General features: G+C 31.6%; 3 protein-coding genes and 1 non-coding gene across 5 annotated transcripts; 2 read left to right on the top strand and 2 right to left on the bottom strand.

The window, feature by feature from the left end:
* Nucleotides 1-348: 348 nt before the first annotated feature.
* LOC122584086 lies at nt 349-559 on the top strand. The gene has a single exon (XR_006321437.1). It is a non-coding gene; the product is annotated as a small nucleolar RNA U3 (small nucleolar RNA).
* Nucleotides 560-1,152: 593 nt separating this feature from the next.
* Nucleotides 1,153-4,022, bottom strand: LOC122581690 (E3 ubiquitin-protein ligase HAKAI homolog). Of its 2 annotated transcripts, none has more exons than XM_043753942.1 (4): nt 3,868-4,022; nt 3,075-3,365; nt 2,137-2,195; nt 1,153-2,044 (listed from the first exon to the last, which is right to left on the bottom strand). In XM_043753942.1, exons 2-4 carry the CDS (start codon nt 3,321-3,323, stop codon nt 1,246-1,248), a joined length of 1,107 nt encoding a protein of 368 aa, XP_043609877.1. In that variant the 5' UTR covers nt 3,324-3,365; nt 3,868-4,022; the 3' UTR covers nt 1,153-1,245. The 2 variants fall into 2 exon arrangements, with proteins under 2 accessions (XP_043609877.1, XP_043609878.1); XM_043753943.1 differs by having other exon boundaries at nt 3,075-3,362.
* Nucleotides 4,023-13,551: 9,529 nt separating this feature from the next.
* LOC122581450 (mitochondrial uncoupling protein 1-like) lies at nt 13,552-18,906 on the top strand. The gene is made up of 9 exons (XM_043753683.1): nt 13,552-13,940; nt 14,843-15,061; nt 15,977-16,055; nt 16,192-16,325; nt 16,748-16,846; nt 16,930-17,034; nt 17,745-17,819; nt 18,093-18,179; nt 18,640-18,906. Exons 1-9 carry the CDS (start codon nt 13,860-13,862, stop codon nt 18,673-18,675), a joined length of 915 nt encoding a protein of 304 aa, XP_043609618.1. The 5' UTR covers nt 13,552-13,859; the 3' UTR covers nt 18,676-18,906.
* A 633-nt stretch (nt 18,907-19,539) lies between these two features.
* On the bottom strand, nt 19,540-20,459 carry LOC122582597. The gene has a single exon (XM_043755009.1). The coding sequence runs from the start codon at nt 20,068-20,070 to the stop codon at nt 19,729-19,731; it is 342 nt and encodes a 113-aa protein (XP_043610944.1). The 5' UTR covers nt 20,071-20,459; the 3' UTR covers nt 19,540-19,728.
* Between the last annotated feature and the right edge of the window lie 3,823 nt (nt 20,460-24,282).

Here is a 24,282-nt window from a genome sequence, read left to right as displayed (position 1 = left end):
GTATTTGATTTTTGAAGAAATAAGTAAAAATAATACTAATTGTATTGAATTTCTTTATTGACAAACTAAGGTTGAAAGGTCTAATTCTTTTTCTTTGTTTATTGAAATATCAAAAGAAGAATTATCTTAGCTTTAGACATCGATTAAAATAAAGATTTATTTATCTCTGTATATTATATGTCATGTTAACTGATGTAATGTAATACTTTAAGACAAGGTAAATACAATCTGCTAAAAAGGCCAAAAACCAAAATGCCACAGTTAAAAGAAGCCCCTCTTCAAGTTCCCACATCGCTATGGGAAAGGATAGAGAGGCAGTTTAAAAAGAGGGGAAAGGGAAGGAAAGGCACGACCTTACTTGAACAGGATCTGTTCTATAGGCTCGTACCTCTGTATCTTGATTCCTATCAAGACAGAAACCTATGTTTGGTTGATGAACCACGACCATGTTGCTAGAGCGTGATTAACCGAGCTTTCATGGTCTGCCATGGCTCTGTAGAGGATCGTTGCCAGCCCATCTAATGGGTCTTGGCATGGCTACATGGTTGTCTGACAGACACAACACCCTTTTTTGTTTCTTCTCATCTCCTTCTCTGCAGAAATTAGACCATCAGATTGCATTTCTATTTTTACATTTCAGAGTACATTATTGATGATCTTTTTATTTTGACCATGCTTTTGTTGATGAACCACAACCAGGATCACCCGAGCTTAAGTTATGTACATAATTAAACGAGTTACATGGAGTTGGCCATGGCTCAGTATGAAATCTTTTATCCCTCTTCATTATCTGCGACTACAAGAGCTTTGTTATGTATAGCGAGAGCAGACAACATCAAAAAACAACAGGTGGCAGAAACACAATCAATTCTCACATCAAACTACCACACAAAGATAATATCACGATATCACGTGTCATTTTTGAAAAGGGAGTTTCACACTAACAAAGACAGCTCTTTGATTATTTATCACAAAACATCTAACATATTACTGGCAACACCTGGAAGAAAAAAAAGTGAGCGTCTATTTTTGTATATTCTTTTGATATGAAATACAACATGTGTCGATATAGAAAAAGAAAATATGACAGAACTCAACCAAGATGCAAAAACTAGCCAAAATCATAGATGTATAAGAGAAAAGCCAAAAGCATGGGAACAGAGAATCGTCTATGATTATATTAATAAGACTGTTATATAGCCTCAAATAGTCAACAAGATATCAACTCAAACAGGTATAACTATATTAATCTTGACCATTTCCAAAGCCATCACGCTTGTCTTGTGGCCACGAGTACCCTGGTGGACCCTGTCCATGGTGACTTGAATCACCACCACCATAGAAATTCCCTGGTATTTGAGCAAATGCCGGAGGTAGAGGGGGTGGTGGTGGTGGGAGTGATGGGTTAGCATTTCCCCCTTGCGGAATGTTTGATGGTGGACCTCCTTGAAAGAAACCACCTTGATTCATCATCATAGAAGGGTCAAACAGCACACCATTTGGTCCAACATTCCAAGGTTGAGGATAACCGAGCAATGACCCTTGTTCCACACCTGCTTCTGAAGCCTGTTGACCGGGATAAAGGGGTTGGCCAAATAATCCAGGGCCCATCACATGTGGGTTCACTGGTAATACAAAATTGGGAGGCTGGAGTGTGTTCATAGGGTACTCAAAATTCTGTTGTTGAATTTGCATTGGCGTTGGCCCATCAAAACCATGTGGCGGGTTAGGATTTGGCTGAATCAGTGGTCTGACAGGGGGTTGGGGTTGGGGACGAGGTGTTCGGTCTTCACTATCTTGGACTGGTCTTGGAGTTGGGGCTTGAACAGTTGAATCAGAAGTTGTGGGTTTCTTGGTGCTTGCAGCTTCTGACTCGTTTACATCTTTTTGAGGATTTGAATTAATTAGATCCGCATGGACCGCATGTACGTGAGCCTCAAAGTCGGATTTCTTTAGGAAGGACTTTAGACAATGTGGTGCTGCACATATAAAGATGCCTTCCATCATTTTAATCGTCTGAATCTTCTGTATACGGTCATCACACCTGTGTCATATATAAAGGCAAACATGTAAAAGAGATCATTGCTGCTTCTCTATAACAATACAAATCATAATTATAGCTGAATTTATTCTTACAGATAGCACAAAGAGTCACTCCTGGCGCAATCCAGGCAAAAAGCATGCTCACAAGGAATCTGCAGCAACCAAAAAGCTGTCAGTGAACCAAGACAACAATATATACAAAACATAATACTCATAACATTCAGAAGGTTGCATGGCTTACAAAATAACGAAAATATAGATCACGTGTTTAATCGCACAAATTTCCTTAGGGGAGGGTGGTATAACGGGTGATTTTTGGTTAACAGGTCGTGATTAACCCACACAATTTTCGTCCAACTTGTTTTTTTTCATTTCCTATACATAATTTGTGTGTTAGATATCATTACAATACTATATTAGCTTTTAAATTTAAGGATTATGATTTTCAAGAATGAGGAGAGGACTAGGGAAGTTCTTTGCAAGATTATTAAAGAGAATGTTAGGAATAGGATATAATCCTTAAGGTCAAGAGTTCCAAAAATGTGATTAGTACGGCTGCGAAATGGAATCTGGGTAATACACTTTGATCGCCATCTAAAATGGTTTAGCATTGATGTATTCTGTTTTGTTTGAAGTTATGATTAGTGTGATTTAGTAGGTTGTATCCATTAAAAATACACTTTGGATAAACTTCAACCTATTTAATTCATTTAATCCGTTTCCCAGTTTAGCTGAACTTTTTAATTAACCTATTTGATCCTATGGTGATATTATAGACTTGACACTAGTAGAAAACAGCCATATTAAGCATCTATGGTATAAAATAACCAAGATATAGCAAAAAGTGACACGCCAGCTGAGAAACAGGTAAAATCTGCATGATCCTACTTGTATCGCAAAATAATACCAAGGGGATGAAAAGGAACAGAATCCTACCTATGGTGAATATACAGTGTATAAAAAACACAGATCAACAAAGCCAACCTTATGGTATCCAAGAGTAAACAACATAGCAACGGCAGAGAACATACCAGACGTCCGTAGATAGCAATGGGGAAATCACATTGAACACAGAAGTGGACACGTTCACCAAGGGGGCGGCGTGACCTACGACCAACAGTCTTAACAGGGGTAACACCATTAGTGTAACCAAGACTCTTGGCAACAGGAAGCTCGGCAAGAACAAGATGATCTGGGCATGCAACCGTGACGGTCTCCCCAGAAGGGAGCTTGCCAGTTTCTGAAGCGGTAGCTTTGTTGCTAAGCCGAATCTGAAGCATGTTTTTATTTTATTTTTTACCTCTGGTGTCACTAAGTAACTCCTAACAGAAAGAATGCAATACAAGGTATGTTAATACACCATACACAGATAACCACACCATAGCGTACTTCATCTTGTTAGAGAAGCAAGTGCTTGAGAGTGTATGAACATTCGAATCAAACAGTATGCAGTACTTAAATATAGCTATATAATGTTGTTTTCTTTCTTTGTAATGAATAATAATGAGCAAAACCCTATGCTTCTGATAATAAAAAAAAATGCCTGAGTCTGATTTATCTTTCTTTTTTTTTTTATATAAAAAAACACGGAACATATATGGGTGCAGGAATTGGGTTGGGCTGGGTTGGAAATCATAATCATTTAGGGATTGATACAAAAGAGTAACTATATTACTGTAAAATCCTGATTAATAATAAATTGGGGAAAGAGTAAACCCTAATAAATAGCATTCATTCAGTGTAGAATAGAATAGAACGCGTCTGATGATACAAACTATAATATAATATAAATATATATAATAATAGTGGGGTGCGAGGACTTACCGGAAAACAAAAAAGATAGAATTTTGTTTCTGCAAGTCAAAGTTATTATTGGGGATGACGGACGGAGAAGAGGCCTTCCCTCCCACTGATCCTTTTTACAGGCAAACTCCTATTTCCTATCCTGGCCTTAATAATGTTACAAATTTTTCTTAATCATACTTTGCTGTGATTTTATATATATATTTTCTTTTACTTCATAAAAAAGAAAGACGAAACTGATACCCGTGAAGGTAAATAATGAATCAAGTTATTATGACTTATGAAGCTTAAAGCGGATTATATAATATTTGATGATCCAATTATATTTAGGAAAAAATACATAAAAAGGTAACCTATTTACTTAAAATTTTGAAAAAGGGTAACCTATTTAGTTTTCGTCTATTTAAAGGATCTAGTTTTCAAAAATTTCCTAATAAAGGGAACATCGTTAGTTTTTGACACCAGACCTCTGTTAAGTGCCACACCACCACCGGCCGCCGCCAAGGAATCGCCGGAAAATTGCAAGCAGGTACCACTACATCACTGTCTCCACCTTATTCCACTCTATCACTTCTGTTTTCGAGTGATTAAGTGCATAAATCGATAAATTGAATCTGAATTCGTTGTGGTTTTGTGATCAAAAAACATTATTTTGATTTTCAGACCTTGAATTAGTGTGTTTTTCGTTTTTCTGGCAATGTTTTTGGACTGTAAAATTAGTTAGGATTTGTTCGAGATTGAATTTATAGTAGATTGCAACAGGTTTCATGTTCTGATTCGAAAAGACGAAAGAGTAATCACGATTTGAAAATTTCCGGCGACTTGTCTAGTTTTCCGACGAAGGAGATCGAACTTACTTTTGGTCAGCTTTTGTTCGGAATTCATTTCTGAATAAGTTGCAACCGATTTCAGTTCCTGATTCGTAAGAACGAGGGAGTAATCGGAGGTCAAAGTTTTTCCGGCGTGGTTGTTGCATTTTCCAGCAAGAGAGGAACATGAAGGGGTTCTTCAGAAGTTCGGGGGGTTCAAAAAGAAGGGTGATGTGGCACTTAACGGAGGTCTGATGTTAAAAACTAACGATGTTCCCTTTATTAGAAAATTTATGAAAACTGGATCATTTAAATAGACGAAAACTAAATATATTCTCCTTTTTAAGAATTTTATGTAAATAGGTTACCTTTTTTATGTATTTTTCCCTTATATTTATACAGAGAATAGAAAATATATAGTTGTTAGATACATATATTTGGATACAGGTCCTTTCACATTATATATGGCTACCACTACAAAGAGAAAAAAATAAGATTATCTTTTGATCTAAACCATTAAAAATAAACCCACAAATTAATCTCCACCATTTAAATTGAAAGTCAACTATATTATCTAACTATGGTAAATCTTTTATGATATTTAATGTAACTATTTTTATACATCACATTAATAAACTTGCTTATTAGAGCTTAACAAATATTGTAAGTGATGAAGCTGTGCATTTCGTGTAAGTTGCTTATGGACATTTACATATATACAGTAATATATACCAACTTTTGTTAATAATTCTTCTTTACGTTAACTTAGTTAATGATACATAGGTAGAGGTAGCAAAAGCTTATGACAAAAACGTTGTAGCATCTAGATGCTTTAACAAATACAAAACATTTTAATTAAGATAGATATTGTACATGATTTCATTAGTATTTATGATGTTTTTTTAGTGTAGATAGAAAACATAAACTTTAAAACTTTAACTAAGTTTTAGGGTATGTTTGGTATAAAACTTTCAAGCTAGGGTTGTGTCTAGGAGCTTCGAGATGTAGTTAGGAGCTGAAACTTTTATTTCAACCTTTTTACACAAAACTTTTATTTTAAAAACCCTTTTTCGGGTTCTTTAGGAGCTTTTTTCGGGTTGAGACTTTTGATCTCAAATGAATATCCAAACAGCACTATCATTTTAACGGTGAAAGCTTGGGGCTTTTAAACTCCTAAAAGCCTCCAAAAACCCCTTGCATGTTTTTTTTTTTTTTTTTGCGACAACCCAGTGACACGACATGAGAAAAACTTTACCGCATAATGGCTTTTATGTTTTAACAACTAATAAAAATCAACACTATTATTAATTTATTAATATGATACAATGTAATATAATAGAAGAAAAGATTAAAAATGGAAGGGGATAGTGATTATATAAAAGGACCGATGGGGTGTGAGGTGGAAACTATTTATGGTTGTTGTGGAAAAGCTTACTCAAAACCAGACGTACATAATCATTTTAATTATTAGCTTTAATTTTTGAAAACTTTTGCAATCTCATAATTTATTATTCTTCAACTGTTTGAAAATTAGTATACCTGTATATCATCATTTAATTTTTATATATATATATATATTTTTTTTAGATTTCTAAATTCTTTATCATATAGCAATTTAATATCATTATACTATTTTTTGTTGGAGATCAATTTTTCTTTTTCCTTTTTAACAATATGTATACTGATCGGTCCTTTTTTTTAATCATATTAAATCTTTAGTTTTGTTTCTTTAATTGTATTGTTATTCCTTATTTTGTTAGCTTTTAATTATATATATGTATCTATACAATAATAATAATAATAATAATAATAATAATAATAATAATAATGTTGTGTTATAATTACCAAGTAACACATCTATAGACTAAACAATATTTAAAATATGAATTAAACAAATATATAAGAAGTTTGGCTTACAGATTTTCTAAATAATTAAAAAATAAAATAAATTACCATTTAATTGTGAGATCCCATGTCAAGTAAATCTATAAGATTGTTTGAATCTTACTGTGATAAACTATAATATAAACGTTTAATTAAGAGTTCATATGTTAAGTAAAAATGTTATAAAAATGTTAGTTTGTTGAATCTAAGTTCAAAGTCATAAGAAATAATAGTTATCTGAGTTTACATTTTAAAGCTTTCTATACAAGATAAATTTATATTTTTCCCACTTTAGGTCATATGTTTATATCAAAACAAACATATTAGTTCGGTACTATATGCGGTAACTGGAGTAATGGTGACCAGCTTTGTCAATCATCTATTTTAAATTTTGATTGTAATTTAATGGTGGAATGTTTAAAAAAAAAAGGTTAGGTTGAATAATTATATATAAATAATATAAATATTAAAGCTATAAGGTAGAGACTTAATATGGTATATTGGTACTTATTATTTAAAACTAAGACCAATCATATACTTTGCAGTAAGCCTATTTCGGATCTGCATACGGTTGACGGATTGAAACTTTATTACCCCAACTTAACCTTATAAATTTTTTAAGACAGTAACTTCAACTCGAACCTGAGTAAGTTCTACCGAAGCGATCTAATTAATATGTTGATTTCAGGTGGGTTGGTAGGTTGATTTCAGGTGACATGGGTTAGTAAAGGTAGGTAGGCAAGTTAAATGAGTTGGCGGTTTAATCCCGTGTTATGTGTGTTGGTGGGTTGACACTTGAGAGGTTGATTCTAAGTCAAATTGGTTGTGGGATAAAATGAGTTTGTTGGCAGGTTGACTTATCAACCCCAAAAGTCAACCTGATCCCAAACCAAAAAAATCAAGTTGGCGGGTTACCAGATCAAGATTTCACCACCCTAACCCAATCTTTCAAGTCGGTTTCAAGTCAAAATTGGGGTAAGATCAAGCATTGAAAATTTTAATATATATCAAATTGATTAAATTCGGGTAACTCTCGAAGGAGGATCTGGTTAGGACAATTTAATTTAAATCTCTTTGTAGATTTCACAATGCCATCTTATACCAATGACTATTTTAATGTAAGATTATTTTGTTTAAGTTTATGAGATAAAGTTGATCATGTTTTGTATGCTTATCAATATATTTTATTGTTTCTATCCCGGTCAACGACCGGGTATAGATCTAGTATTATATGGTCATAATGCCCTTATAATTTACGGATGGACTATGTATGTATATCCTCAGTAGTTACTTTCTTTGTATAAAAACTGAAGTCATAACAAATTAAAAAGGACTTGTGGATTTTTAGCTACATTAAAAACAATATCTATTGATACGTATAAATTTAACCATTTATGTAAATTTCATGGTATTACATAAACTAATTCTTAAATCTGCATTTGTCGCATGCAGTTATATCTATTTTAACTGTTTATAATATTGATGTTCCAGCTTGTATAGATTGCCATAATAATTTACTAATCGGATTATTACAACATATTTAGAATTGTATTTGGTTTTGTAGGAAAAGTCATCTATTTATATTTTTAAGGTAAGTAATTAAGTAGACGTACATACTATAATACGGAGTAATAGTTATTTGATTAGAATAAGGAAATTATAGATTTAGGATATAGATTAAAAAATACACGTGTCTAATAAATATTATGCCATGTGTCGATTAAAGAATGCTACAATCCTGTTTTAGTTTATTGGTAGATAACCTATATGGGTAACACTTCGGTGATAAAACTTTTAAAATAAGAACAGTGAGAACACGTAAAAACATTATTTTGATGCATTAAAAGTCCACAAAACTAATATAGTGCATAACTAATTATCATTATTTAAGTATTGAACAACACATTGATCCGTCAAAATCAAAAAAATCACGTTTTTTGTTTTGTGCATCCATCTTGGATGCATATTCATCAAAATGATGCATCCAACAAAAAAACGTAATTTTTTTGATTTTGACGTATCAATGTGTTGTTAAACACTTAAATAATGATAATTAGTTATGCACTATGTCAGTTTTATGGACTTTTAATGCATCAAAATGTAGTTTCTAAGCGTTCTCATTTGTTCTCATTTTAAATTGGTTCTCATTTGATAGTCACCCTAACCTATATAACCTATATCTATCTATCTATCTATATAATAACTAAAACAATAGTTACCAAACCTTTCTAAGATTATCCTAAACTATTTCCAGACCTATCCAAGTCCCACTCTAGCTCGCCTCATTAATCATATTTTTATCTATATAATAACTAAAACAATAGTTACCAAACCTCTCTAAGATTATCCTAAACTATTTTCAGACCTATCCAAGTCTCACTCTAGCTCGCCTCATTATATATATTTTTATTAAAAAAAAAACCTTAAATATATTCTAAAATATAACAAATTTTTACTTTTAATATTCACGTAGACTTCAATATATGAGAATAAAATCTAGAATTATGATATTTACATGCTTACTAATTTAAAATAGTTAACATATACTATTTAATATTTTAAAAGTAATTTTGATTAAAAATGACATTAATAATAAATATGAATATGAACAACAACTATAACATTAATTTTTATCTAATCTAATAAATTTATGAGATAGTTATTTTATACTGCATTAAACAATTATCCAGAACATGTTTGTGTATATTTTTTCTCAAAATATTTTTATTTAAAAGGAAATAAATAGGTGTAAACCTTCTGCTCTTATGTACCGTCATGGTATCCAAAGCGCACACCAAATAGATTTTATACGAGATGACTCACCATTCACACATGGATCACAATATATAGTTTCTCCACTTGATTTTGACAAGATTTTAACATATAGTCTTCCAACTTTCATCTGTGCACTCTTGTGATCACATAGTGACGGTACCAGTTGATATGATAATTAATACAGTAGTAATGTTTTTTATTTATATATTACACAACTTTTTTAACTGTCGCACATCGTGCGGGTAAAAATACATATATATAGAGAGTTAAGTTATTATGAGAACTAAATATTTGTCAAGAACTGCAATAACCATTTTAAACCATTAGATGAGATGAATCAATGGCTAGTATATAAAATACATTTAAAACAATAAATAAATGGTTATAAAATGTAGAAGGGTAAACATGGCATTGTAATTTATTTAGAAAACCGTATCTTTCAAAACAAACCCAATAAATTCGGCTCCCACATTTGCTGAAATAGTTGTTTGATTTCAAATTTTTTTAATGATTGTTAAGAACTAAGACTTATTAATTGGTGCATATATTTTTTTTATAGTTGTAAACATTAACATAATTTTTCTATGAAATTGACTTTTTAATAAGGAGTATAATAATATTGGAAATATATTTTCTTTAAATCAAAATTTTTCTATGATAATTTTTAATTTTATAAATTCAATAGTATATGTTGATACAAATTTTATAAATATATTGTTATATTTAAGCTGTGAACATATGTATTAAAACAATACTTGTTATTTGAAAATTATAAATTTTTTGTTGGTACACATGTGATGAACATGTTCACAAATGTATAGGTACAAATTTTTTTAAATAGTTCTTATATATGAATTGTGTTCACATGTGAACACCATGTGTATAATAAATTGTTATGTTCACATGTAAACAAATTTTATTTACATATGTGTATGATGATATTCATATATAAAAATCTTTATATGTGAATGGAATGGAATGCAATTACACAATTATTAATGTGATTTATGTTTAAAACTTTATATTATAAAATTATTAGCATTCAATTACAAAATTGGATATATTATTATGGGGAAATAAAATGTCAAATTGTCATATTTATATTTTGAATATACTTTAGTAAGTTAAAAGAAAGGAAGTTTTGAAAAATGCAGAATAAAACATCGGTTGAAAAAATTTGAGTAATCTTGTAATCAAAAGTGGGTCAAAGTGACAAACATTTATTTTTGGAGATATTTAAGGGATTTATTTAATTAAATCAGTATTTATTTTTATATAATAATTGAAGTACCAAATTATCCTTATCTAAAAAGGTTCTCGCAGTTTTTGACATCTTTTTTGTTCTCATTTTATCTTTTTATAAGGTTCCACTATTATTTTTCTCCTATTATTCCTCCTATAACAAAAAGGGGTAATCATTTGCCCTGCAGATTTTTAACATAAAAATATATCACTAGCCCCTAAATTTTACAAGATGCACCCAATAAATTCTTTCCATGTGAGAGAGACAGTTCCCATGATCTATACATCTGCAGTTAGATAGTAAACCCTAACAAAAAACATATGTGCTATGCTTTCCAAACCACCTTCACAATATAATGCACCGCACCACGCCAACCAAAAATTGTGTGTATGACGACTACTTATTCTTACCTCATTTCGTTCTATAACTTTTGTTTATTCTTTTTAATGTTCGAATGATCAGGAGTATTCGTCCCACTTATGGACCCCTTCTTCATGTAAGATGTTATTCGAGGAAACCATGGAGGTGGGAAAACATCCTATTAATGCGCTAAACTACACAACGATTAATATAAGTAAACTTCGCTCTTTCAGGATTTGAACATGGTCTCTCCAAAACCAAGACCCTCATGGTAGGATTCGGATACCATTAAAGTTTTACATTATTCTCCATATATGTAAATGCTAATAGCATTTAATTTATCAAATTCTTTTCATTAAAATATACGAAAAATTATATATATGTATGTATATATATATATATATTTAATACACATTAGGAAACTCTTTAATTTAGCGTACATGATAATGGTACATTAAATGAGTTCTTAACCTCTTAGAGTGTTTGTAATGCATACGCTGTGGACGACCTAGAAGAGCACCACTCCGACCACCTGGGGTCATGCCACTACAACCTTGGGGTGGTTGCGGTGTGGAAAGCTCGACGTCTACCAATAAACGGTGAAGACATGTGGGGTGGTGATGTCTTTCTTTTTTTTTCTTGGAGCATTTTTGTTTTTTTGATTATATATATTATATATATATATAAATGTGTGTGTGTGTGGAAAAGTGAATATGAGTTGTTCCCCATTTAAGCTTAGATGGAGAATCTCTCACATAAAAATATATTATTATTTGTTTAATTTAAAACAAATACATGACTCCCATTTCATGATTATAACCAAATGTGAGGGGTTCCCCATCTAAGCTTAGATGGGGGACAACCCCATACTCACTCTCCTATATATATATATATGCATATATATCTCTCTATGTGTATATAAATTTGAGTTGAAAGTGAACTTGAAGAAGATGAGGAGGTTACTACGTGATAGCTTTTTGTTTTTTGTTCTTTATATTAATAATTGTTATTTTCTTTTAGTATGTTATGTCTATAAGTTGATTTTGTCTTGTTTATATAATTTTTTAATCTAATAATTTTATTATAAAGAAAATGTTGTTACTCTAAACATAATTTAAGAAATTATTAAATTTGTAATATTTATTAATAAGTTAAAAGAATTGTAATTTAATAATAAAAAATATGGTGTGGTATGGTTATTGTTACAGATATGATGTGGTCGTTGGGTGGTGTTGGGTGGTGTTGTATGGTGTTGTCACACCAACTGGTGTGGTGGTGTGAACCATTACTGCTGCTCTTAAAGTAATATTAAGATGCTTTAAATGCATCATTTATCCTCATGTCACTTCAAATAGTTGTTGACAACACACGTAATGCGTCGACGATAGTGATAGTAAGAGTGTGGTAGTGGCGTCAACGGGTTGTGCTGCTGAATGACTGGTGATAGTGGTAATAGCGAGTAGCGTATGTTATTGATGAAAAATGAGTAGTTCAACTAATTTTGGAGTTAAGATATAAACCATTGTTAATTATTTTTTATAAAGATATTATAGTTATATCAATCGAAGGTATTTAAAACTAGTAAGTAATCCTGAAAGACATTTTAGACATATCAAACCATCTTTCGAAAAAAGAAATAGTTATATCAAATTTTTAACTGATGTTTATATTTATTATATAGGTTCTAAGTAAAATAAAACAACTATTAAAGTAAAACAAACAAAACATTAAGTCTCTACTGTGCATCTTAAAAATTATCGTGCATCAATATACATTTGTGTTTTATGAATCTTCGTGCATGAAATTTACCATGATCTAAGGGTCAAGATCTTATCTTATCTGTTTTACTTTAATATTTGTTTTACAATAACCAACCCCTCTTTAGCTGTTACATCATATCATTATAATACGTTTAAATTTGTTACAAATCCTTATAAACCCTTCAAATATTATAAATCCTTAACGATAAAATTCTTGACTAATATTAAAAAAAAACTTTAACGTGGTAATTTTGACACGGAACCTGTTTACACGACACGACATGACATGTTCTTAACATGTTTCGTGTTTGACCTTAACAGATTTCGTGTTTTAACAGATCCGGACATGTTAAGACCTGTTAAGATTCGTGTCTTAACAGATCCGGACCTGTTAGGATCTGTTAAGATTATACATATATATATAATACTATGAATTGATATTATGATTTGATATATAATTTTTATAAGGTAAATGTCCATGAACTTTTGTAATGTAAGGATTATTATTGCTATATAATAGTTGAGAATTGTAAGAATTTTTGTATCGTCAAGTTTTTTTATATAATATTAGTCAAGAATTCTATAAAATATATGTTAACAAGTTGCTTAACAGGTGCACCTGTTAATTTTCGTGTCGTGCACGTGTGTGAAAAATGAACACAATTAGTTAACAGGTCGTGTTCGTGTTTCAACTTAACATGTTCGTGTCTTAATAGATTCGTATCTTAACAGGTTTCGTATGACGCCAGCCTTACTTCCAACCATAACATATCTCTAATTAAGAATACAAATATATTAACTTTGGCTTCCTATTAGAGATAATCTTAAATTGTTAATGGAGAAAATGGGAAAAACAAAAAGCACCTTTTGTTTTGTTTTGTTGCGTTGTGCTGCGTAAGGAGAGAGAGAGAGAGATTATCCGGGTGGAGTAGGGAGGTGTTTTCCATACAAAAATACAGAAGAAACGCGTGTCGTTCCCTGATATAAATAAGCTTTGGTTGTTTTGTAAATTAATTGTGATTAATTAACAGTTAAAGCAGCAGTTAATTAAGAAGACAGCTGGGTGGGTGGGTGCATTGCAAATTAAAGGGATTGAATCGAAAACCCTCTCACTCATCCTCCTCTGCCTGTAATAACCAAAGTATATTATATTATATTTAAGGAGAAAAAAGGAAGGGAAGGATGGTGGGAGGAGGTGGGAGCTCGGATATATCATTCGCCGGAACTTTTGCTAGCAGTGCTTTTGCTGCTTGTTTCGCTGAGGTCGGTCGGTCAATCTGACTCCCCCTCTTTCCTTCCTTCTTTATTTTATTTTTTAATTTAATTTTATTAATAATAATAAAACTAATAATAATAATAATTACTCCGTATATCAATTTGATTCATGATCGACTAATTAATTTGATCTTCACGTTAGGTCTTTTGTTCCTTCCTTCCTTCCTGCATTTATTTATTTTCTCATGATTCTTTTTTTTTCCTTCCAAATATATAAATGTTGTTTTAAGTTTTGGGTGAAATGATAACTTTTTCTATAATTTAGCAGTGTGTTGTCGTTTGCTATATCTGATGGCTTGTCGTTGGCGTTGGTTTTGTTGACGTGCCAACTTATGTTTCATAAAATCGGTCACGGTCTACCTGATGACAACATGTCAGGGACTTGCAATACCAATGAATCCAAATGTTTATATTTTATTCATACCAAACCAACATTTACACTAGGAAGCATACATTAAATCCATTACTTCTTAAATTTATCAACTTGTGTCTTGTGATGAAGAGTCATTCAACTTTCTTTTTTAACATAATAATATATTTCGTGTTACCTTTGTTTGTTTTTGTGTTTCTATTTTGGAATTATGTTCAAATTGAAATTTGATTTCACGTCACCTAGGGTTTGCTGTATCTCTATTGTGATATCATCAATCAAAGGATCGTGTTTTGTCATATTTGGGAACATTGCAATAATCACATTTAGTGCGTAAACGACATGCATTTTCCCTTAAAATGTGCACAGATACAAACCTAGGTGGCAAGTCACATTTTTTATGACAGTTAACGTATATTCTGAAGGCATGTTGAATCTTAACATACATGTTCTGTATAGTGGTAGACTGGTAGGCAGGGTGAACTTGTTGTACTAATTGATGTAAGTTCACACTCTGCAGATTTGCACAATTCCATTGGACACTGCAAAAGTTAGGCTCCAGCTGCAAAAGAAAGGAATCGCAGGAGATGGAATGGCTTTACCCAAATATCGGGGGATGCTTGGTACTGTAGCAACCATTGCAAAGGAAGAAGGTCTTGCGTCTTTGTGGAAAGGCATTGTACCTGGGTTACATCGTCAATGTTTGTATGGAGGCTTAAGGATAGGGCTCTATGAACCGGTAGGTTTGTTTTACAGGTAGCAAGATGGGTGGTTTGGGTTCATGTATATATGAGGGCAATTTTAAGTATGGGTAGAAATGAGTTGTGCTAAGTGCGATTACAAAAGTGGAGGTGATACGCCCATGACAATAGTTGGCCAAACACGACATTGTTACGCTTTACACAGTTGTATACCATGCAAGTATGCAACATTATAACCTTGTCGTGTATGGCTAAGTTTTGTTGCATCCATATTCCCTCCCGTATTGCACATTTTCTTTCTTGATGTTTATAAAGAAATTTTGTCCTAGATGTGATTACAAAACCTATATATTATCATAAATATATTTAACCTTGTTTAAAATACTTCTCTACGAAGTTTTTTGGTGTTTTATTACACTGGGTGTGACTTTCAACCTATTTGAGTCGTTTTTACTTTTATTTTTGTTAAATCATTTAGCTTAACCCTCCAACATAACCGAAATTAAATCATAGTAAGTGGAGCGAGATTGCTAGATCTGGTTGTTCTGTAGGTAGCTAAATCAGAAGCTCCGGATCACGTCAAAAGTCAAAATAGGCTGGGTTAGGGTGACCCACCAAACACTTTATGTTCGTATCTTACATCGACTTAATATAATAGATATGAAATTTAAAGACCATTATCAAAAAATTTAACCATTATATTTTTATTTCATGAAGTTGTTAATATTTGAGTTTTCTATGGGTGGGTGGACCCGTTCAACATGTTTTGTTGTTAATTAGTTTTGTAAACCCATATTATCCATTAGCCGAAAATAAGATGCCCAAGTTGATCTTTTAGTACATAAAAGTGTGGAAGTTGCCCCCTCTATTGTTCTATTCCAGTTATCTCTATATTGTTTTCTTGTTCTGATCAAGACATTTAAGTTTTATTTTGGTTGTTGTGTGTCTAACAGATTAAGAACTTGTATGTGGGTGAAAACTTTGTTGGTGATGTCCCTTTGACCACTAAAATACTGGCTGGACTTACAACCGGTGAGATTATGATAAATTTGTTATAAAAGTAACCAACTTTCATAATAATGCAAGTGTTATCTTTGTATTGAGTAATCGTATTTCCATGTGTGTCACTGTGTTGTGTATATATTTATTGGTGATTGTATGTCTGTAGGTGCTCTTGCAATCGCAGTAGCAAATCCTACAGATCTTGTGAAGGTTCGTCTACAAGCTGAAGGAAAACTGCCAGCTGGTGTGCCAAGGCGTTACTCTGGGGCATTAAATGCCTATTCAACAATAGTGAGGCAGGTAGATGTTTCTGGTCCTTACCACATTATTCATCAGTTAATCATTACTCCATATTTTACTAAATATAGAATGGGCAATATCAACCTATGTGGCTATGTATACAGTATACTAACATAGGTCAGTTAGGGATATATATTTGCTGTCAAGTTAAAGAAAATAATGGTTAAAGTGAAGCATATTAATTTCGTTAAACCATGCTCAAACTTCAAAGGATACTCAAAACTGTTTTCAAATTACGACTTCCTTTTTATGTGAAAGGGGATCAAAGTATTAAATAGTTTTCAAATCACATTTAATATATTATGACACGAAAAATGTTGGTGGATTAACCCAACAAACTGCATTCTGACTTATTATCTCTTGTAACCTGCCTGAGTTGCCCATTTTGTCACCTATATTTTTAAACATTATGCGTCTTTCAGGAAGGGGTTAAGGCTCTATGGACTGGCATTGGGCCCAATGTTGCACGTAATGCTATAATAAATGCTGCTGAGTTAGCCAGTTATGATCAAGTGAAGCAGGTAAGTCATTGACATGCATCACGTTATTCTGTCGGTGTTTGTGGAAGTTTTTACTTAAGTCTACACTCTGTCTTATGATGCAGTCAATTCTGAAGATCCCTGGGTTCACAGATAATGTGCTCACCCATCTATTATCTGGTTTAGGAGCTGGTTTTTTTGCAGTTTGCATTGGGTCCCCTGTTGACGTGGTACTTAATACAAAGCCATCATTGCAAATCTAATTTATGTATATTCTGTTGTTTTTTTTTTTGAACATTGTATATTCTGTTGTTACATTATCAGTTTCAGTTTGGTGCTTAAATGATGTAGCATAGGTGTCAACAATCAACATGATGATTATGTAGTAGTACATTAGTAATTACTGGAGGTGGTAACATGGGGTGGTGGGATAGGTTGTATAATAGGTCATAATGGATTGTTCTTGGTATGGGTTGGAAAGGGTCTGGTCGGAGTCTGTTCACCTGCAAGGTTTTGTCCACTTTTATAAATAGCTAATGAGCTAGATACGATCTCAAAAACTTTTTCATTCATTTAATATACTGATTTTTTTGAAATAAACTAGATATGATCTCAAAAACTTTTGCATGCCTTTGAAAGCAAACTGAATAAAAAGTGTTGGAAATTAGAAAAGAAAAAAGGTCTGATTGCAGTGATTACTGATGATGGAAGTCGAGTTGTGATCTTTGTTTTGTTAATGAAATAAAAACAAGAAATAACTAATGGACTCATGCCTCATATTTTATTGAATACAATGAAAAGTTATCAACAAACGTTAGCAATAAATCTGCTGCAATTTATGCTTTAGCGGGTGTTATGGCCTTTAAAATTCTTCCCGATTTTAATCTTTTCTCGTAATGAACTCCTTTAAGAGAAGCTTTGGTGGTCTATATTTTTGCAGGTCAAATCAAGAATGATGGGAGATTCAAGCTACACAAGCACCATTGATTGTTTTGTGAAGACTCTAAAGAATGATGTAAGTTATTCTTAATATGTAAATTGAATAGAGGCTATTAACAGTTTTAATTTAAGATCATAAGTTATATAAATTCTGCCCTCCCAAAAGAAAAGTTATGATCCGTCTGTAAATTTTGCCACCCCTTGAAGTTTTTTCATAGCTCTGGTATAAAACAAAGCTCGAGTGCATGAGTTCTGCAATCCGATACGGCTAATTATACCGAGTCTAGGAATCTTGAACTTGTATATCTCGTAATTCCTTGACCATGAATGTCACATTTTGTGTTTACAGGGACCTCTGGCATTCTACAAAGGCTTTATCCCAAACTTTGGACGTTTAGGTTCTTGGAATGTGATCATGTTTCTAACTCTTGAACAGGTATATATTATCATGTGCATATGATTATGTGAGTTAAATAATCAGCTGCATATTAACTGAAACAAAACTGATTACTGATGCACCATTTCATCCTTATTTTATCACTAGATTATCAGAACTTTCTACGCAATCGACACCATCAAAATTGATTATTACAAGTTTAAGTTGCAGAATCACATCTAAACTACCTACTGCATCGTGTTTTAAAAGAGTTTATCTGATTCTGGTTTATTTAATTACATAATCACTTTCTTAATGTACATCCCAACACTCCCTTGTAGTGATTGTTTGCTAGTTCTATAAATCGTGGCGTGATGTATTGGCTAATGGCTATGAATGGAGAACTTGTGAAATTGAAGTGTTCAAATGCCCCATTCTATAAGAAACAATTGATGTATACTTATATAAACTCAAATATGTCGAATCTGGAACTAATTCTGTTAAAATCTTTCTTGGACAGGCTAAGAAGTTCGTTAAAAGCATAGAGTCTCCTTGAATATATTGGGGGAAAACAAATTGTCCGGTTTAGAAGATATTTGCTATTCATTTTTGAATAAATTCTCGTTGATGAAAACCATTGGTGAGACATTAAAGTTTTGTAATTTTGGTTCCAATGAATGTTTTGGGAGGAACCTTATGGGAACCTTTTCTGGATAATTAAGATGCCCTATTGTAAGAAATTAGGCTTTAAGATGTTTTATGGGAAAATTTCGTGATGTTGCTACCAGGAGCGGTTTCTTAAATTTGCCATTTAGTACTTGCCGATGGATTGAACGTAAACTAGATGAAAACTTTGCTTGCATGTTTATAATATGTCTCAGATGTTTTAAAAGCTAGTTTATTGAGAGGTCACAATTATAAAATATATTTGTGTAAAACTTTTTACAAGGTCACAAGTATTTAAGAAAAAGTTTCCCATAATATATACTCGTACTTACTACCTTGTAAAAAGTAAATCTCTCAGTAAGTTCTAATTGAAATTCTGTTCTATTGTGATCATTCATGTTGACTATCTATCATAGAGTTGCAACTCAAATTCGAAAGCCCCCATGAAAATTATAGTCGGATAGTTTGTACTGAACACATACATACTTGCAATAATAAAAAAAAACCTGATTTGGCATATATATATACCTGAGTTCCAAATGGTTATGAGTTCAAACCTTAATATTTACAGTACTATATATGTGCATATAGTTGATTTTGTTTAGCCTTTATATCTAAAAAAAGGTACTCTATTACAAACCTAAAATATGAATTTACATACCCCCATCACATTAATGAATGTACATACTAACTGGAAAAGCACATGATCCTCCAATCTAGATATGCAGTTGCAAACTCAAATAGTAGTTAAAAATAACTGCAATTATACATCAAACACTATATTGATTCTGTATTATATATACAAATTACAGAACAACAAAAAGAAGAGACAGAGTATTCAGATGGAAGTGCAAACCAAATATGCTATTATTATTATTATTGTTACATGTATATGAGTAAAGTAAACCAAATCCAAACCGAAAAATGGAAAACTAAAAAGTAATCAATAGAGTTGCAAGACAGGTCTTTTACCTAACCTTTTGATTTCTTTGTCCATCTGACCAGTAAGCATCAACCCAAACATCTTATAATCACACAAAAACGACCAAACTGGATGCCCAAAAGTTGCAGGTATGTTTCCTTCAACATAGAAATGGCTATACCAAGCACAACCATAACCCAGCAAAGGCACCAAGAACAGCAACCACCAATTAAACAAAACTGCATATATCATACACATAATACTTAAAAGTGTCCCTGCAAAATGCCATCTTCTTGTTGCAGGTTTTGAGTGTTGGTTCATGTAGAATAGCCAGAATTCCTCCATGTTCCTAAAATTCACCATCTTTGTTATTTATATCAAAAACCCAAATCACAAATTGCTTCAAACCAACAAAAAGCGCCCTGAGTATTATTTTTTTTCTAAAAAAAACCCAAGATTTTAAATCTTTATTGTTTATGTTCTGAAGATCGACTTTTGTTTTTCTCTTTTCTTCTATAAGATGAAATTATGAAAACTTGTGAATAGAAACTAGTGTCGATTTTTGATGAATCCAGAAAGACATAGGCGGTGAGGAGAAGACTTGTTTGTGATATTGAGAGAAACTATTAATTTGGTGGTGATGATGATTGAATTGGAACCTCAGAATTTTGCACCTAACAATTATTGGTGTGCCTTCCCTACTACCCTTTGTTGTGTCAATTTTCTTGTTTTGTTCACTTGAAATTTTAGTTTATTGTAAAAGTCAAGGAAGGTTTTATTGTAATGTAAAGTAGTTTTTATAAAGTATTATCCATAAATAAGTTTTAGAACTAATTGCATTTTTTGTCCACGTGTTATCACATTTTTTACACATTTGATCCAAACTTTTTAAAAGTAACATTTTTGGTGCCAAAAGAGTGATTTATTAGCAAGAATGGTCTAAAACGCAATGTCCGTCCATTTTACCCCACTAGGTGTTCATGTGCGCGTCACGTGAGAGGGAGTTCTGTCATAATTTAAGTTTACATGTTTTTTTTTTCTTCGAGTTTTTGTTTTTCCATAAATAAATGTTTTATTGATTGCACTTTACAATCGTGGTATAATATCTTTCCGTTTCATTATTATTGTCCACAAACAAAAGGGATACAATATATTTTAACATAGGCGTATTATGAATGTCTAAGTTTTAATTTAGGGTGAGTACGGTTCGGTTTAGTTCGGTTTTTGACTAAAACCGAAACCGAACCTTTATAATTCGGTTTTTGAAAAATAAAACAATTGGGTTTCGGTTTTTTCGGTTTGGGTCTATTTCGGTTCGGTTTTAGTCGGTTTTTTAGGTTAAATTGTGGTTCAAAAGTTTATAAGTTTATACCCTATAATTACACCTTAATTAATTTCAACAAGTTTTCAAAATAATATTATTAACAATAACACTACAACAATGACAACAAATCCATAAAAGTAAGTTGTACAAACTTCAAACAAATTTTATGTATAACTATTTATATCTTTTACACGTTGTTTAATTATACAATTATTAAAACAAATTAATTTTGTTGTGTATTTTCACTTAAAACATATAAATGATATTATTATATACACCTAAAAATGCAGATATAATAACATATTTATCAAAAATTAATAATAAAATGATATAAATATAAAATAAAGTAAAAATATATATTTTTGGTTTGGTTCGATTTTTATGGTTCGGTTTTTCATTAGAAACCAAAACCGAACCACAACTTTCGGTTTTTAGAAAACCAAAACCATTGGTTTTTGGTTTTTTCGGTTTTCATGGTTTTTCGGTTTTTGCTCACCCCTATTTTAATTAATTACCTAAAAACTTAGACCTAAACGTACACCTAAACACTTCATCATTTGACATGTGTCATGTATCATTTATTTTCGTTATACTTACCTTTGATTTTGTCACGTGTATGCATCTTATTTTTAGAAGAGAGGATTCCCTTAAGTTAATTTCTCAACTTGAATCAAGTTTGAAAAATCTTGTCCCTTAAATGAAAATTAAAGGTCAAGATTCGAAAATATATTTGAATCTTGACTCTTAATTTTTATTCAAGGATCAGATTAGTTATATTAAGAGGTAACTGGAAGAAATCCTCTCTCTATTTTTAGGTTCAATCTTAGTTGGATGCTAATAAACATAAATGATTATCTTTCTTTCCTAAAAAATATGTAATATATTATATATAACAACTAAATTGTAATGTTGGCTACTGAGGGGGTGTTACTGTAGCTAAAAGTACACCCCTCATGTATGAGGTACAACTTGCAATAGCACAACCAACAAAACTAACGGACTTAACGATCATCAGGTCAGATTTAATGACCATTAAGTGTTGCTTGAATAACTAACGGTAGTTACAAAAATATTTAAAATAGTTTTTTTTCAACTTTAGTATTTTAATATTTAACACTAAAGTTTTGACTTAGTTAACTTTTGCCACATAACTTTTGGTTTTTAAGTTTTTCCCATCAAAAGTTTTTTATTTTTTTTTATTTTTACCATATGACTTTTACTTTTTAAATTATGCATGAGCTAGAAGTTGCTACTGCACAACCAACAAAATTAACGGCCTTAATGATCGTAAGGTTTTGTTTTTCACCCGGGATAATGCTCGGGTAAAAATACTAGATGTTATTTAATTTACAACTTTTGTCTATGAACTTTTTTAATCATATCACATGCGTTGTAATGACTCTGTGCATATCTATTCAACTTTACACACTTTTATCCAAACACAATAATAATCAACTGCCTATCGTGACTTCTAACAATGCAACTTAAGAAAACATATGCACAAAAAATATTTTCGTCATTTTTAAGATTTCTATGATGAAGGAAGAATAAGCAAGTACATATGTGATCGATGTTGTTGGACCGATCAAATATATAAACTAAATACCTATAACTAGTATGGGTAAGTCGAGTATCGTATCCACAAGGAATCAAGGGAAAATGTTAAACAAGTTTACAAAGTTGATTAAACTAGACATAAACTTAAAACCGATTGATTGTTGATTTGATTTGATTAAAAACTAAAAGTGATTATGAAATTAACAAATTTAACAATGATAATAAAGGAGATCATTCTCATGCTTCAAATTATGTTTTCAAGAGTATAACCTAACTTATGTTCTTTGGAAATCATATAGACATGATTCGTTATAAACTTGGATTGAATGAATGCTAAGAACAAATAATTAGGTTGTGATGATTCACGATAATGAAAACCGGAGAATTGACACAACTAAATTATCTATTCATTAACAAGATTACAAGTTCATAAGAGATTTTTCCAATAATAATTGATTAACAATAATTTGAAATCAAAAGATAGATGGAATTCATTCAAAGTTATAAACTAGTAATCATTCAAACAATCCAACAACATTAGATGTTAAAAAGCTAATGAAAAATTAAAGATCTAATCCAACATGAACATAAGAAAAGTTGAATACAATTGTCTTACATAATTGTTCACATGAGAATGATCAAAAGAGAATTAGCCTAAAATCTTCATCATTGATATCATCATTGATTCTTCAATTAAGACTTTAATCTCCATGGAATTGTGATTTGATGATGAAATTGGGGTGTTCGGAATGTTAGGAACTGCTCCAGGGATAAGAAAATATGTGTGGTAACTTCCCCAAGTCGTGTTGTAATTGACTATAAACTGAAAATAATTAAAACCCAAAATTCGAATTTTCGCACAGCAACTGGCGTAACTTACTACCCCCCTGGGCGTAAGTTACGCCCTTTGTTTCTTCAAAATTTCAGATTTTTGCTTCTTGATTCCTTGACTCATTTCTTGATTCAATTAGCTCAATTTCATCACTTAGTGCCTGAAACACTTAACAAACATAAAGGTACCCCTAATCGTCTATTAAGCTTCACAAAACAACTTGATTTTACATCTTAAGATCATGCATGCTAGGCGTTTATCAATATGACGCTAAACTTTTTTATTTACAAAATTTTGTTTTCATCTATTAAATGATCGTGGATAAAACCTTTATTTTTTATCTTTCATTTTTTTAATTTTGGATTCCAACTAATCAACTAACAATTGTGTATATTACTTTATTCTAAGTGACTTGTTCATGACCAGCTATCTATAAAACCTGCTAATGATAAGTTATCATTTAGACTTCAAGACTCATTCCGCTAATTTTGAATTCTCTTTCATCAATTTCTTTCTTCGACTTGACTTGAGCTGTCTGTTACTTGATGTTGATAATTGATAGTACTAATTCCTGGTGATAAAACATACTTGGCCTGACAGAATGTTCTAACTAATTAAATTCGAAGCTTCTTTTTAGGACTAGCACACCGCCGTAAAATGCGGCGACGGTGAATGCGTGGTGAATTGGTAAGAAGAACACCTTCCATGAATAGAATTGGTATCTAAGCAAACATGAGACTTGGTTTTGTTTTCAAGTTTTAATATGAGTAATATGATCATAACATTAAAGACAAGAGTTTTCTTATAATAACTTCTTGAAAGTAAAGTTAACTATATGAAAAAACAATATTGTAGTTAATCC

This window comes from Erigeron canadensis, chromosome 9 (assembly GCF_010389155.1).
Source record: "Erigeron canadensis isolate Cc75 chromosome 9, C_canadensis_v1, whole genome shotgun sequence".
NCBI lineage: Eukaryota > Viridiplantae > Streptophyta > Magnoliopsida > Asterales > Asteraceae > Erigeron > Erigeron canadensis.
Note: the sequence above shows the minus strand (reverse complement) of the source record. Positions and strands in the feature narration are given on the sequence as shown.